Consider the following 14368-nt stretch of genomic DNA (forward strand, 5'->3'; position numbering starts at 1 on the left):
CACTTGACTCACTCCTGGGATTGAGGACTGGCTTTAAGAAGAGGTGAACAGATTGGGTTTGTACCCATTGGAGTTCAAAAGGATGAGAGATGATCTTATTGAAACATAAAAGAACCTGAGAGGACTTGATAGGTAGTGTACCAGGAAGATGTTTCCTCATGTTGTGGATTGCGGAGGGCAGGGGAACACTACAGCTAGGGAACGCAATTTGAAAATAAGATCTCCCTTTTGAAAAAGAGATCAAAAGTATTTTTTTCTATTGGAAAGTCGTTGGTGTGTAAACTTCTCTTACCCAGAAAGCAGTGTAAAAAGTGTCACAAGCCAGGTTAAAGTCCAACAGGTTTATTTAGCATCACAAGCTTTCGGACCGCCGTTCTTCATCAAGTCTCACCTGACGAAGGGGCAAAGCTCTGAAAGTTCATGATACCAAATAAACCTCTTGGACTTTAATCTGGTGTTGTGAGACCTCTTACTGTGCCCAACCCAGTCCAACACAGACATCTCTACATCGTGCCAGAAAGCAGCAGAGACTGTGTCATTGAATACTTTCAAAGCAGAATTAGATTTTTGGTGAACAAGGGAGTTGAGAGTTATGTTGGGGGAGGCGGGAGGTGGATGTAGTTCAGCCATGATCTTTTATATAGCAGAGCAGGCTCGAAGGGCCAAATGGCCACCTTCTCTTCCTGAGCCCTATGTTCCTAAAACAGGCCATCCAATACAGATCTCCCTTCAACATGTGCAAGTGCGGCCATGCTGCACATGCAACAAAGTAATTTACGTTCAGCAGAGAAAAATTAAGAGAGTCCGTTGCTAATGAACCTGCATTTTCTATTAATTTCTATAGAAAAGAGAATTATTTTCCTTCTCGCATCGTGCTTTTGAACTTGCAGTGGGCAACTATATAGGTGTAAATTAATTTGAACAGTTGAAACCAAACAGCACAGCTTTTGAACAGACTTGATTGCTTCTCTGCTTGCAAATAAAATAGTGAAGAGCCTTCAAAATAGCTAATGTCCTACTTATTCCAAGAGCCATGTATATTAGATGTTTTGAAGATTGCTATATTTAGAATGAAACATTTATTGTATTTCAGTTTGAAGATTACTCCAGAGAACTGTGTGTTAAAGCTCTGCTGGAACTAATGGACATGTTCTGTGATCGCCTCAGGTCAGTGGAGATTCATGCACTCAATTTGTTCTTCTCCCTAACTCCAGTACCCGCCTGCCCTTTGAGCATCAAGTGGAAAATGCTGTTTTGGAGAAGATAGGCAAGAGGTGAATTAAGCTGACACCTGGGATTAAGCAGCTAAGCTTTAAGGAGAAATCAAGAAACCTGAAATGTTTGCACTGGAGCAAAAGTGGCCCAGAGGTTCTAAAGGGTAGCGACAACGTGAAACCCAAGAACATGCATGACCTAACAGCAAGCACTAAGTACGAGGTGCAAACACAAGTTCAGAGGAGGGAATGTGAATTGTGTCTAACTTGGATTTAGCTGCTTCACACACAGGCTGGTATATGTATAGAACACAATGTTCCAATAGTATTAGAATATTTTTAGTGACTTTTTCAATCAGAATAATAATACAGAAATAGGAATAAATCATGTTGCCCATCCTTTACTCTTTCTGGCTTATTTTCCATTGAGTTTGCTTTGATAGGTCTGTCTTTTTAATTCCAGTTTACAGGCTTTCTCCATATTTCTTGATGTCTTTATTTTGGAATAGGCATGTATCTCACTTTAACATATCAAAATTGATTCTGTATTGATGGCATTCTGGAGCAACACATTACATGTTCTAACTAGTCCTTGTGCAAAGAATTTGATTTCAGATTCATATCTAACCAGTGCATTACTATGATTTTGCCCCTTATTCTGAATTTCTCAAATAATAGATATTGAATGCTATAGTGCAGAAAGAGGCCATTCGACCCATTGAGTCTGCACTGACCCTCCGAAAGAGTATCTTACTCAAACCCACCACTCTGCCCTATCCCCATAACCCCATGTAAGGGTAATCCATCTAATTTGCCCACACTAAGGGGCAATTTAGCATGGCCATTTGGCCTAACAAGCACATCTTTGGACTGTGGGAGGAAACCGGAGCACCTGGAGGAAACCCACGCAGACCCGAGGAGAACATGCAGTCTCCACATAGACAGTCATCCAAGGCCAAATTGAACCTTGGTCCCTGGCGTGTGAGGCAGCATTGCTAACTGCTATGCCAACGTACCGCCCCAACATAGGAAAGAGTTGTTCTAACCTTATCAACTAACTTAATATTTTATCAAATAACTCTTTCAGCTCCTCCATCCCCAGGAAATATCTCAAGTTTATCCATTCTCTTGTCACACCTAAGTCATTTTATATTCACAATGATTTACCAGTGTATCTCCATTTCTAGTATATACTTCCAAAAGTGGGGCGCACAAGATTGATTAAAATATTGCATATGAGACATGGACGCTCCTGTGTAATTTTAATGGCACATTTATATTTCATACCTTTTTCAATAAAACCCAGATCACATTAGTCTTCTGGTTGTTGTTTGCATATGCTGCTTGGCATAATATGTTGCGTACACTCTTAACATCTGACATTCCTGGATCATTATTATCACCACTTTATTATCTTATACTGTATTTGGCATATTCTGCCCACTTATGTTTCTGATGTGGTTTGAAATTTTCTGCTTTTTTTTAAAACAAGTCACTAAATATTTTTGCAATAGTTGAAACATGGTTTGATTGGGTAAAGTGATATAAGAGAGTGTTATGATAAATTGTTGCATAAGGTTAAATCTCACAGGATCCAGGGTGAGGTATCTAAATGGATATAAAATTGGCTTGACAACCTTGACAGGTTGTTTTTCAAATTAGAGGCCTATGACCAGCGGTGTTCCTCAGGGATTGGTGTTGGGTCCACTGTTTATTTGTCATTTGTATTAATGATTTGGATGAGAATTTAGTAGACGTGGTTAGTAAGTTTGCATTTGACACCAAGATTGGTGGCATACTGGACAGTGAAAATGATCTGGTATTGCAACAAGATGTTGATCAGTTGAGCCAGTGGGCTCACAAATGACAGATGGAGTCTAATTTAGATAAATGCGAATGATGCATTTTGGTTGATCAACCCAGGGCGGGACTTACTCAGTTAATGATAGAGCATTGGGGAAAGTTATAGAACAAAGCGATCTAGGGGTACGGATTCATAGCTTCCGGAAAGTGGAGTCACAGGTGGATAGAGTGGTGAGGAAGGCATTCAGCATGCTCGGTTTCATTGGTCAGAACGCTGAATACAGGAGTTGGGATGTCTTGTTGAGATTGTACAAGACATTGGTAAGGCCACACTTGGAATACTGTGTATAGTTCTGATCACCCTATTATAGAAAAGATATTATTAAACTAGAAAGAGCGCAGAAAAGATTGACTAGGATGTTCCCGGGACTTGATGGTTTGAGTTATAAGGAGAGGCTGGATAGGCTGGGACATTTTTCTCTGGAGTGTAGGAGGCTGAGGGGTGATCTTACAGAGGTCTATGAAATAATGAGAAGCATAAATCAGCCAGATAGTCAATATCTGTTCCAAAGGTAGGGGAGTCTAAAACTAGAGGGCATAGGTTTAAGGTGAGAGGGGAGAGATGCAAAGAGGCCCAGAGGAGCAATTTTTTCACACAGAGGGTGGTGAATGTGTGCAACAAGCTGCCAGAGGTAGTAGTAGAGGCGGATGCAATTTTGTTTCTTAAAAAGTTTTTAGACAGTTACATGGGTATAGAGTGATACGGGCCAAACACGGGCAACTGGGACTAGCTTAGAAGTTAAAAAATGGGGCGGCATGGATAAGTTGGGCCGAAGGGCCTGTTTCCATGCTGTAAACCTATGACTGTATTGGTTTTTGTTTTAACTTTGAATTTGTCCAGGTGGGTGTCTTGGTCATTTTTCATCCCAGAAAACTGATGTTCGGACTGTTTTACTGGTGTGGCAGTATTCTGTTTTAGATCATAGAATCATACAGTGCAGAAAGAGGCCCTTCGGCCCATCGAGTCTGCACCGACCACAATCCCACCCAGACCCTACCCCCATACCCCTACATATTTTACCTGCTAATCCCTCTAACCTAAGCATCCTAGTACACCAAGGGGCAATTTTAGCATGGCCAGTCAACTTAACCCGCACATGTTTGGACTGTGGGAGGAAACCGGAGCATCCGGAGGAAACCCACACAGACACAAGGAGAATGTGCAAACTCCATACAGTGACCCGAGCCGGGAATCAAACCTAGGTCTTTGGAGCTGTGAAGCAGCAATGCTAACCACTGTGCTACTGTGCAGTGCTCAATACAGTGGGCTAGGGATTGTATAATCATTGCAATGTATGCTGTTTTACATAGTCTTTTCCCTAGACCCAGTGTTCATGTAATTCACCTAGAAATCAATTCACCAGTAAGTTGAAAACAGAAAATGTTGGAAACACACTGCTCAGTCAGCATTTGTGAAGACAAGGAACAAGTTACGGGGCGGAATCTTCCCGTCGCGCCTGCCATGAGAATTGCAGCAGGCAGGACACGGACCGTGCAAAGGTCTGTTGACCTTGGGTGGGGATTTTCCGGTCTTGGGGCGAGTGCAGCAGGAAAATCCCGCTCGTGTTGTTTTATGTGTGTGCCCTTGAACTGACAGTGATAGGAACCAAAAATATCACAACTTGTCCTTTTTCTCCACAGACGCTAATTAATCTACCCTCTATTTCTCGTGTTTTCTCAGTTTGTTTCAAATTTCTGGTATTTGCGGTTTTCACATTTTTAATTTTCATACAAACCAGGTGTAATACTGTTGACAGACTTAGAAATTCACATTCCCGCAACTACCTAATTGCACTGTTTTTCCTGAGATTTCTACATGGACATGTTAGAATCTAATATTGTTTTCTAACCCTTCAGCTGCCATGGGAAAGCAGAAGAATGTATAAGTCTTTGCCGATCATTGTTGAGCACACTCGCGTGGCTGCTGAGGTGTGCTGCTTATTGTACTGAAAGGCTGAAGGAGGGGTCAGATGCAGCTTCTGGAGAAGAACAGCTCCAACTTTGCATTAATCAGATTGAGAAGACCGTGAACAAGAGGAAGAATAGGGCCCTCCTTCACATTGCACGGTTGGAAGAACAAGGTACACGTGCCAGGCTAAATTGCTGACACAGATAAGTTATCTACTTTACTTCACTTTGACAAAAAAAGGCTGCTCACGTGGTAGCTTAATGCATAAATGGAGCAGCAGTGTGGTACTAAGCTACACAGCCCAGAAGGCAAGAAACTTCAATCCCTCGGCTGTTTAATGAGCAGGACACAGTGAGGCACCATCTGGGGTACTGCTGTTAACTTCAGTGGCCTTGGGTAGACAGGTGGAATTCCAGCTTTGTTTCCTCTCCTGACCACTGTCCAATGATGGCTTGTTTGAAAGCAGCGTATGCAGCTGAGAGTAGGATTCGGTTTGGTTATGATTCTTTCTCGGTGTCTGCAGGCATTTGCTCTCCAGACTCAGGCTGTGGATAAATAACTCAAGTGTCTTGCATGCATAAACCATAGCCTAGGGCAAATGGGAAGCTATCTCTGCACTGCTGTATGAAAACCTTCTTGGACATAAAGCTGGAAAATTCCACTCTCATGTCAGCTCATAGTGAGTGGCTAATTTACTATCTGCCTTGCACTGAACTAAAGCATCTTCCTGCTTGTGAATAGTGTTCCTATTTGTACCTCCACCACTATCCTGTTCTGCAGTTTGAAGAATTGTTACTTGAGGGAGAAGTTGCCTTTTTAGGAATACAGGAGCAGGAGTAGGTCATTTCACCCATCGAGCCTGCCCTGCCATTCAATATGATCCTGGCTGATCATCCACTTCAGTGCCTCTTTCCTCACACTATCCCCATACCCCTTTTTGTCGTTGGTATTTAGAAACCTGTCAATCACGGCTTTAAACAGTAAAACATCCTGCCCCCATCTACCTTGCCTATTTCTTTAAATATTTTGTAGGTTTCATTAAGATCCATGACCTCATTCTTCAAAACTCTGGAGAATACAGGCCCAGTCTTCTCCAATCTCTCTTCGAAGGGTCGTCCTGCCATCCTGGGAACAAGTCTGGTGAATCTTCATTGCATTCTCTCGGTGGCAGTACTATCTTTCCAAAAGTAAGGGGACCAAAACTGCATACGGTACCCCAGTTGCAATCTAACAATGTTTTTTGTTTAAAGTTTATTAATTACTGTCACAAGTAGGCTTGCATTAACACTACAATAAAATTATTGTGGAATCCTCTAGTTGCCACACTCCGTCAGCTGTTCGTGTACACTGAGGGAGAATTTAGCATGGCCTACGTCCCTAACCAGCATGTGTTTCAGACTTTGGGAAGAAACCGGAGCACCTGGAGGAAACCCACATCGACATGGGGAGAACATGTAGACTCCACACAGACAGTGACCTAAGCTGGAAATGAAACTCATGCCCCTGGCGCTGTGAGGCAGCAGTGCTAACCACTGTGTCACCGTTATGTTCTATTCAAGGTTGTACATTTGAATGCTTAGTATCCCATCCATCATACGTGATTTAGTTGAGATGTAGAGGTTTGACTGTTTCAGTGACTAGGTATTGAGATTGGTGCAAAGCTAATTAGTGAACATTGGGAGATCTCACTGAGACAAAAACTGAAAGGCTTTCTTGTATTCTGCTTGTTTAGTTACATGGACGAATATGGAACAGGCACTCATTAAGCTTACAGAAAACTACAACAAGATAAGTAATCAGCAGCTTAGACTGCAGCTGGAAGAATGCATTGGATTGGTTAAGAGGTAAGGCTGGCCCTTTTTTTCTAATATTAAAACCAGTTAGTACCATTTCCATTTGTCCATTTGAACCAAAATTACAAGTTTACTTATACCTATCATAAGAATATATCAGAGGAAATATGGACTGAGGACAGTAGACACTTGAATAAAATTTCATGATCTAAAGCATCAAAGACATACAACTCACAAAGATGATTGGGCTGTTTGATTTAAATGTAGCAGACCATAATACTTGTCACCTGTGGGTCAGTGGGGAGTTCCACCCCCATTCCAGAGACTTTGAGCACACTCCAGTGCAATACAGAGAGAGTGCTACATTGGCGGAAATACCACCTTTCGGATGAATAGAAATCTATCCATCCTTCTAGGAGGGCATTGCACTATCTGAAGAAGAGCAAAGAAGTTATCCACCACAATGTTCTAGCTAACATTTATCTCTCAACCAAAAGGTGGGGGGTGGGGGGGAAAGGCGTGGATGTGGACGTTTGTGTGCGTGTGTTTGCAGAGATGTGCTGGGGAATTCCCCCAGAACTTCACAGGGAAGGATTTGCATGGCACTTGCCCGGAAGCACGAGATTACTGTGGGCAGTTGCACTGCACCAAGAAAAATCCAGAACTGCTATTTAAATTGCAAACGTCAGATCGTAGTGGCAGGGTTACACCAGAACGTGTTCGAAGAATTAAAACCTCAACTAACCTCTGAGTAACCATTGTAAAGCGACATCCACATGGACCTCCCTGCTCTCCGAACCCAATTAACCACACCCTGCACCTCCATGGGATTTCCAAAGCACCCATAGCTGCCCTCCCAAATGCTGATTGCCACTCCGAGCAAGTTACGGCCCAGTATATCTGGTCTGTTGTAGGGGCCATGTTGTATACAAATTGATTACTGTATTTCCTTCATTGTAGCAATGGGTATACCTCAGAAGTACTTCATTGGCATTAGAGCGCTTTGGGATGTCTTGAAAGGCACTATACAAGTGCAAGTCATTCTTTACCTTTGTGTAAATAGCAGTGAATTAGTTTTTAATTAGCTTTTCACAAAGCAGTGTCAGCTGATGTTCGCTACGACAATAACTGGTCACTACTTGCAGTTCTTTCTCATTATAAATCAATAAGCACTTAATTAGCGTAAGTTTTTGGTGTTTGCTTATTTTTTTACTCCAAAATAAAAATTCACTGTTCATGTGTTTTAAAGAGCTAACTTTTGAATGGATTATTGGATGAAAATTATTTGAAATATTTAAGTCCTAGCTGCTTTAGGACTGTGACGTTTTTTTTATCTAACCAAATAAGTTCTGTTTGTGAATAGGAATAGAAACAAGGAAATATTGTTTTACCAGTTCTGTCATTGGATGTAGTTTCAATATAATACCATTGTTTGAAACAATCTACATGCAGTTAAATATCTTATATATTCTCAACCTCTTAGGATTTCTTTTCTGTCATTCAGAAGTAGCTAACTATTTTTGACAATTTTGCAATTTATGACTTTAACAATGACTTTGTAGCCATTTAATTTTTTTTAAACATTGAGCTCAAGAACAGGGGAATGCAAAAAGTTTTTTGACTAGTGTTTTAGGCATTTCTTTCAAATTCAGATTGGGCCATTTTAGTCTTCATTGGACTGAATATGAACAATTCAGTTTTGAATATTTGGAATTGATCTAAAAGTCACAGTGTGGTACAAAGTGAATCCTATATTAAGTTGTACAATTTGTTTTCAGTATTCCAGTCATAACAGCACAGTCTGAGCAGAACACAAAGATGGAATTCCCCACTGTTCATGCTCTGATCATGTTGGAAGGGACTCTGAACCTCACATCTGACACCCAGTCACTTGTGGAACAGCTCATCATGGTGAAAAGGATGCAGGTAGCTGGAATCCAATTGATTTTTAAATTCCCTCTCCTATTGAAATAGCGGATATCATTACTGACCTATTGTCATGTTGTTAACAAGTTTCCAAAATTGTTCCACATTAGCATGGGGTCAAACATAGGATAATTTCTAAACAAAGCTTTATGTCATTTACTGCTAAGGAGGTCTACTGTAGGTACACCAAGGGCAATTAACAACGTAATATTTTCCCCATATCTTGATTTTGATATCCATATAAGAACATGATGTTTAGGAAGAGGAAAACTATTTGGTCAATGATTCAAACAGACTACAGATTTTGGGGCCAGGGCTGTACCTAATATGATCTTTTGACATACTTAATCATCAAAAGACGAAATAGTTCAGAAGCGGTAACACCGTAATAACTTATGGAATCTTCACGTGATTGGCTAATGAAAGCAATCAAAATCAAAATTTGCAAAATCAAATATGAACGCATCCACTCACAGGACATGGGCATCACTGGCTAGTCCAGCATTTGTTATTGCCCATCCCAATTTCTATAAAATAGAGTCATAGAGTACTACAGTGTAGGAGGCCATTCAGCCCATCGAGTCTGCAGTGACCACAATCCCATCCAGGCCTTATACCCATAACCCCTAGCTAGTCGTCCTGACACTAAGGGGCAATTTAGCATGGTCAATCCAGCTAACCCACACATCTTTGGACTGTGGGAGGAAACTGGAACACCTGGAGGAAACCCACGCCGACGCAAGGAGAATGTGCAAACTCCACACAGACAGTGACCCAAGCAAAGAATTGAACCCAGGTCCCTGGCACTGTGAGGCAGCAGTGTCACCGTGCCATTCCCTTGAAAAAGTGGTGGTGCATCATCTTCTTGAACTGCTGGAGTCCACATTCTGCTAGAGGTGCTTGGCATGTGTGTGTAAGCCCCCTGCTCCATTATTAACATAGGTTCGTGGGATAAAGAAGCCAATCATTCTGCCACTACAGGAAAGGAGCCAGTTATGGTCATCTAAAGTCAGATAGTTGGTGCCATAGACATGCGCTCACTCAGTCCAAACGCATTGTGTCATTGTAAGAGAAACATGTGATCCCATCAGGACTGCACACATAGTGCTCTGTAACTTGTGTAGTCACATGTACTTGCTCGTAGCCTTGCTGTCGATTGATGCATATGTGTATTAGGGTTAAGCAATGTGCAGATATCACTGTAGCATCTTCTGTGTTGAGACGCTAGGTTTTGGAGAATCGGATTGTGTTTCCTTAGAGTAATTTTGATTACAGTTTTATCCTTAAAGATACATTACCCTTAGTAAGCATTAACTGTACCATTTCTCTTTCTTAGCGAATTCCCTCAGCTCTCTTTTTACTGGAGATCTGGAAGGCCTGTTTTGTGGGTCTTATTGAATCCCCAGAAGGAACGGAAGAGTTAAAGTGGACGGCATTCACATTCCTTAAGGTAAATGTGTTATCTTAAATGATCAGTTAATTTATATTAATTTTTCAAAAAAAAATGCCAGATTTTAAGGATATTGCACATGCCGTATATTGCATATTCCTTCAATTCTTGGTACCGTAGATCAACTATTTGGCATTATGTCACAGAGCCACAGGCTATGCACAAGCTATAGCGTGCGACTCCATGTTAGCTTTATGTGGAAACTTGGTAAATAGCTCAGTTGGCATTTAGAAGTACAGTAAATACACTTGACTGTTAATATCCAGTTCAAAACTGGACGTTTTGGCATCTTTAGTGGCCAGAAAATATCAGAGTTGGCCTGCTGATTGGTACAAAATATCTTGAAAATATATTTCCTTTTTTACAAGTTGCAGCCAATATTACTTCCATGACTATATAGATTTACCATGCACTAGCATGCTATAATAGGGCCCTCACCTCTGACCTATTCCTGTAACTCTGCACAGTTACTATGACTAATCCATGTAACCGACACATTTTTAGCCACTAAGGGGCAATTTGGCATAGCCAGTCCACCTAACCCGCACATCTTTGGACTGTGGGAGGAAACCTACGCAGACGTGGGGTGAACATGCAAACTCCACACAGATGGTCACCCAAGGCTGGAATTGAACCCAGGTCCCTAGCACTGTGAGGCAGCAGTGCTAACCACTGTGCCAGTGCATTCATTCATCTTCTAATGAGTTGAACTGTTCACTCTTTCAGTGGGATAAGTTACCTATAGTCTGTCTGTTACCTATAGTCTGGTACTTGAGAGAGTGGAGAAGGAGATTGGCCTGTTCTTGCTGGGCTGAATGGCCTCCCTCTGAGCTGGAATGACTCAATGGCCACAGATTCTCGGTTTAACATGCATTACAAATAAAGACTGAAATCAAGTTCATCTGAAATGACGTACTTGGTAGCCTGATAATTCAGCGCCAGGGTGTACACAACACTATTGATTAACCCTTTGGCCCATTTCATCTCACCTTTCCAGAATATTGTCACGTTTTCCCATGAAAGTATCTCACTCTTAAATGCCTCCCGTGCCTGGCTTTAACAGCTCTTTCAGCATACCTTTCCCACGCCACCAGTTCTAATGCTCCTGTTGTCTGTGTAAAAATAGTGGAGAAATCAAGTCAACTTCTATTTTGCTTCATTTAAGACCATGGAAGTGATTTGTACAATGCTTTTGATTGGAAGACATTGTTTGTTTAAAATTTGTCAGCTTTCCTATGAATGTGCTTGAAAGGAGTGATGCCAGCATTCTTATTTCATGTCCAATCTTTGCAGATTCCACAAGCATTACTGAAGCTGAAGAAATATCCTCTTGGAGATAAAGTAAGTTGCGTTCTGTTCTGAGTTATTCTTCTGCCAATGAGGAGGCGATGGCCTAGTGGTATTATCACTAGACTATTAATCCAGAAACTCAGCTAATGTTCTGGGGACCTGGGTTTGATTCCTGCACAGCAGATGGTGGAATTTTAACTCATTAAAAATAACTGGAATTAAGGATCTACTGATGACCATGAAAGCATTGTCGATTGTCAGAAAAAAGACATCTGGTTCACTAATGTCCTTGAGGGAGGGAAATCTGCCATTCTTACTTGGTCTGGCCTACATGTGACTCCAGAGCCACAGCAATGTGGTTGACTATTAACTGCCCTGGAAGGGCAACTAGGGATAAGAACATAAGAAATAGGAGCAGGAGTAGGCCATCTAGCCCTTCGAGCCTGCCCCGCCATTCAGTAAGATCATGGCTGATCTGAAGTGGCTCAGTTCCACTTTCCCACTTTCTCCCCATAACCTTTAATCCCCTTGCCTACCAAAAACCTATCTACCCGCATCTTAAATATATTTAGCGAGGTAGCCTCCACCACTTCAACGGGCAGATGGTCAATAAATGCTGGCCAGCCACTGACACCCATATTCCATGAATGAATAAAAACATTTTTACTGCAGCCGCACAGTAATTTAGCCTGTCTCAGGAGCCAGGTATGTTTAATTTTTAGATTGAGGGACCTGGCTGATGACTCTTAGCCCATAGCACTGAACATGATCTGGCTTAAAAAAGAATAGAAATGCTATTCAATGCGTTGAGTAAGCCCATTCTTTGGTTGTGAACACCAGATCATCAGGAAGAAAGCCTGAATGAAGTTAAGAATTTCCCAGTGTTAATATCCTGGAAAACAACTGAGAAGACAAGATAGAGTCTTGATTTGAGCAGCGAGGGGAGAAAGGCTGTGCAGAATGGCACAGTTTGATTTTCATTTGAGTTATAAGGAGAGGCTGGATAGACTGGGACTTTTTTCCCTGAAGAGCAGGAAGCTTAGAGGTGATCTTTTAGAGGTCGATAAAATAATGAGGGGCATAGATATGGTTGGATTGTCAATATCTTTTCCCAAGGGTAGCGGAGTCTAAAACTAGAAGGCATAGGTTTAAGCTGAGAAGGGAGAGATACAAAAGGGTCCAAAGGAGCAGTTTTTTCACACAGAGGATGGTAAGTGTTTGGAACAAAGTGCTAGAGGTAGTAGTAGAGGCGGGAACAATTTTGTCTTTCAGAAAGCATTTAGGTAGTTACATGGGTAAGATGGGTATAGACGGATATGGGCCAAACATGGGCAATTGGAACAAGCTTAGTGGTAAAAACTGGGCAGCATGGACAAGTTGGGTCAAAGGGTCTGTTTCCATATTGTAAACCCCAATGACTCTACCAACTGAAGAAAAGTTGAGAGGAGCAGTCAAGTGGGGGAGAGAGTGCTGATGGTGAGAGAAAGACAGAAGGTGTGAGTGAAGCCTGCATTCCCTTTGTTTTGCACAGTAGGGTTTTTTTTTTGATTACTGAAATGACCCCTACGACCACTTAACCCTCCAATACTTCATTTCTTTTGATGCTGTTTGTTAACCCATTGAAAATAATCAGCTTAGAGTTGCCCTAAAAATAACACTGAAGAATTCAGTACAAGTGTGTTCAGTTTGGAAACAGGACTTGCATCAGTTGGAGAATGTAGCCATGCATATCTGCTTCATTAATCTGAGTATGTGCACCCTATATATAATTGCAATTGCCCAGATTAATGGCCACAACAGGAATTCCCCCACCACCATCCCCATTTGGCTGTGAAAAATTGGACCTTGCTAAATGAACAAAAGGGTTGAATAGTGTTTGAATTTGACCGAGCGCTGGGGAATGATTCAGATCAAATGCATATTGGTACTGCAGCACCATTACCAGCGACTTATGGGTGTAAACACTGAGGAATCTACAAACCAGTATTGTGGAAACCACTTGTAAACAACAAACTTCAAAATAAACATTTTTTTAATACCAAAAAAATTTGGCAGCGTAATCAATGTAGTCCAGCTCGCACTTCTATTGTGTGATTCTCAATTCCCGTGACTGTTATTAGAGGAACTTTACCAGGACTTCACGCACCTTCTTAACTTTTGGATATGATCCAGTTGGAAATGTCAAATAAATTTAAAAGCTTGCATTTAATTTCTAAATAGGGATATCACACCCACAAAATCTAATGGGAATAATTTTGTTTCGCTGAGCTGGGTAGTATTGTGTCACTGGGGTGTAGATAAATAGCATATTTTATATCTATTGTAATTATTCTGGTTGAGTACTGACTCACCCAAGCTTGGTGTATGACTAGCAAGCTTGGCAGTAACCAGCTAATAGGCAGATTGCAAGAAATCAATTTGGGAGGAGGAATACATCAGCCACTGCTCCATCCATGCATTAGGAAAGTACTTTAGCCCCAATTGAGAATGGCGCATTATAAAAATATTAAATACACAATGCAAATAAAAGAGAATGAGGCTGTAACAAAATAAGTTTAAAGACTACTTGAATATAAATTTTAAAGTTTATTTATTAGTGTCACAAGTATGGCTTTCATTAACACTGCAATGAAGTTACTGTGAAAATCCCCTATTCGCCACCCTCCAGCACTTGTTTGGCTACACTGATGGAGAATTTAGCATTGCCAATCCACCTAGCTGACACATCTTTCAGACTGTGGGAGGAAACCGGAGTACCTGGAGGAAACTCACGTAGACGTGGGGAGAGCATTGCAAACTCCATACACACATAGCAGACCCAAGCCAGGAATCAAACCCAGGTTCCTGACTCTGTGAGGCAGTAGTGCTAACCACTGCACCTAACCAGCACATCTTTTGGACGGCGGGAGGTAACTGGAGTAGC

At 41.5% G+C, this 14368-nt stretch overlaps 1 protein-coding gene across 1 annotated transcript in view; it reads left to right on the top strand.

The window, feature by feature from the left end:
* med24 (mediator complex subunit 24) overlaps nt 1-14368 on the top strand; it is a 65366-nt gene that overhangs the window by 8815 nt on the left and 42183 nt on the right. Inside the window, exons 5-10 of the mRNA XM_080213393.1 lie at nt 1094-1167; nt 4935-5158; nt 6719-6830; nt 8558-8705; nt 10042-10155; nt 11449-11496. Of these exons, the coding sequence (XP_080069519.1) occupies nt 1094-1167; nt 4935-5158; nt 6719-6830; nt 8558-8705; nt 10042-10155; nt 11449-11496 (720 nt within the window). The remainder of the gene's footprint in view (nt 1-1093; nt 1168-4934; nt 5159-6718; nt 6831-8557; nt 8706-10041; nt 10156-11448; nt 11497-14368) is intronic.

The sequence above is a fragment of the Carcharhinus amblyrhynchos genome, chromosome 27, assembly GCF_965287045.1.
Source record: "Carcharhinus amblyrhynchos chromosome 27, sCarAmb.v2.hapA, whole genome shotgun sequence".
NCBI classification, from domain to species: Eukaryota; Metazoa; Chordata; class Chondrichthyes; order Carcharhiniformes; family Carcharhinidae; genus Carcharhinus; species Carcharhinus amblyrhynchos.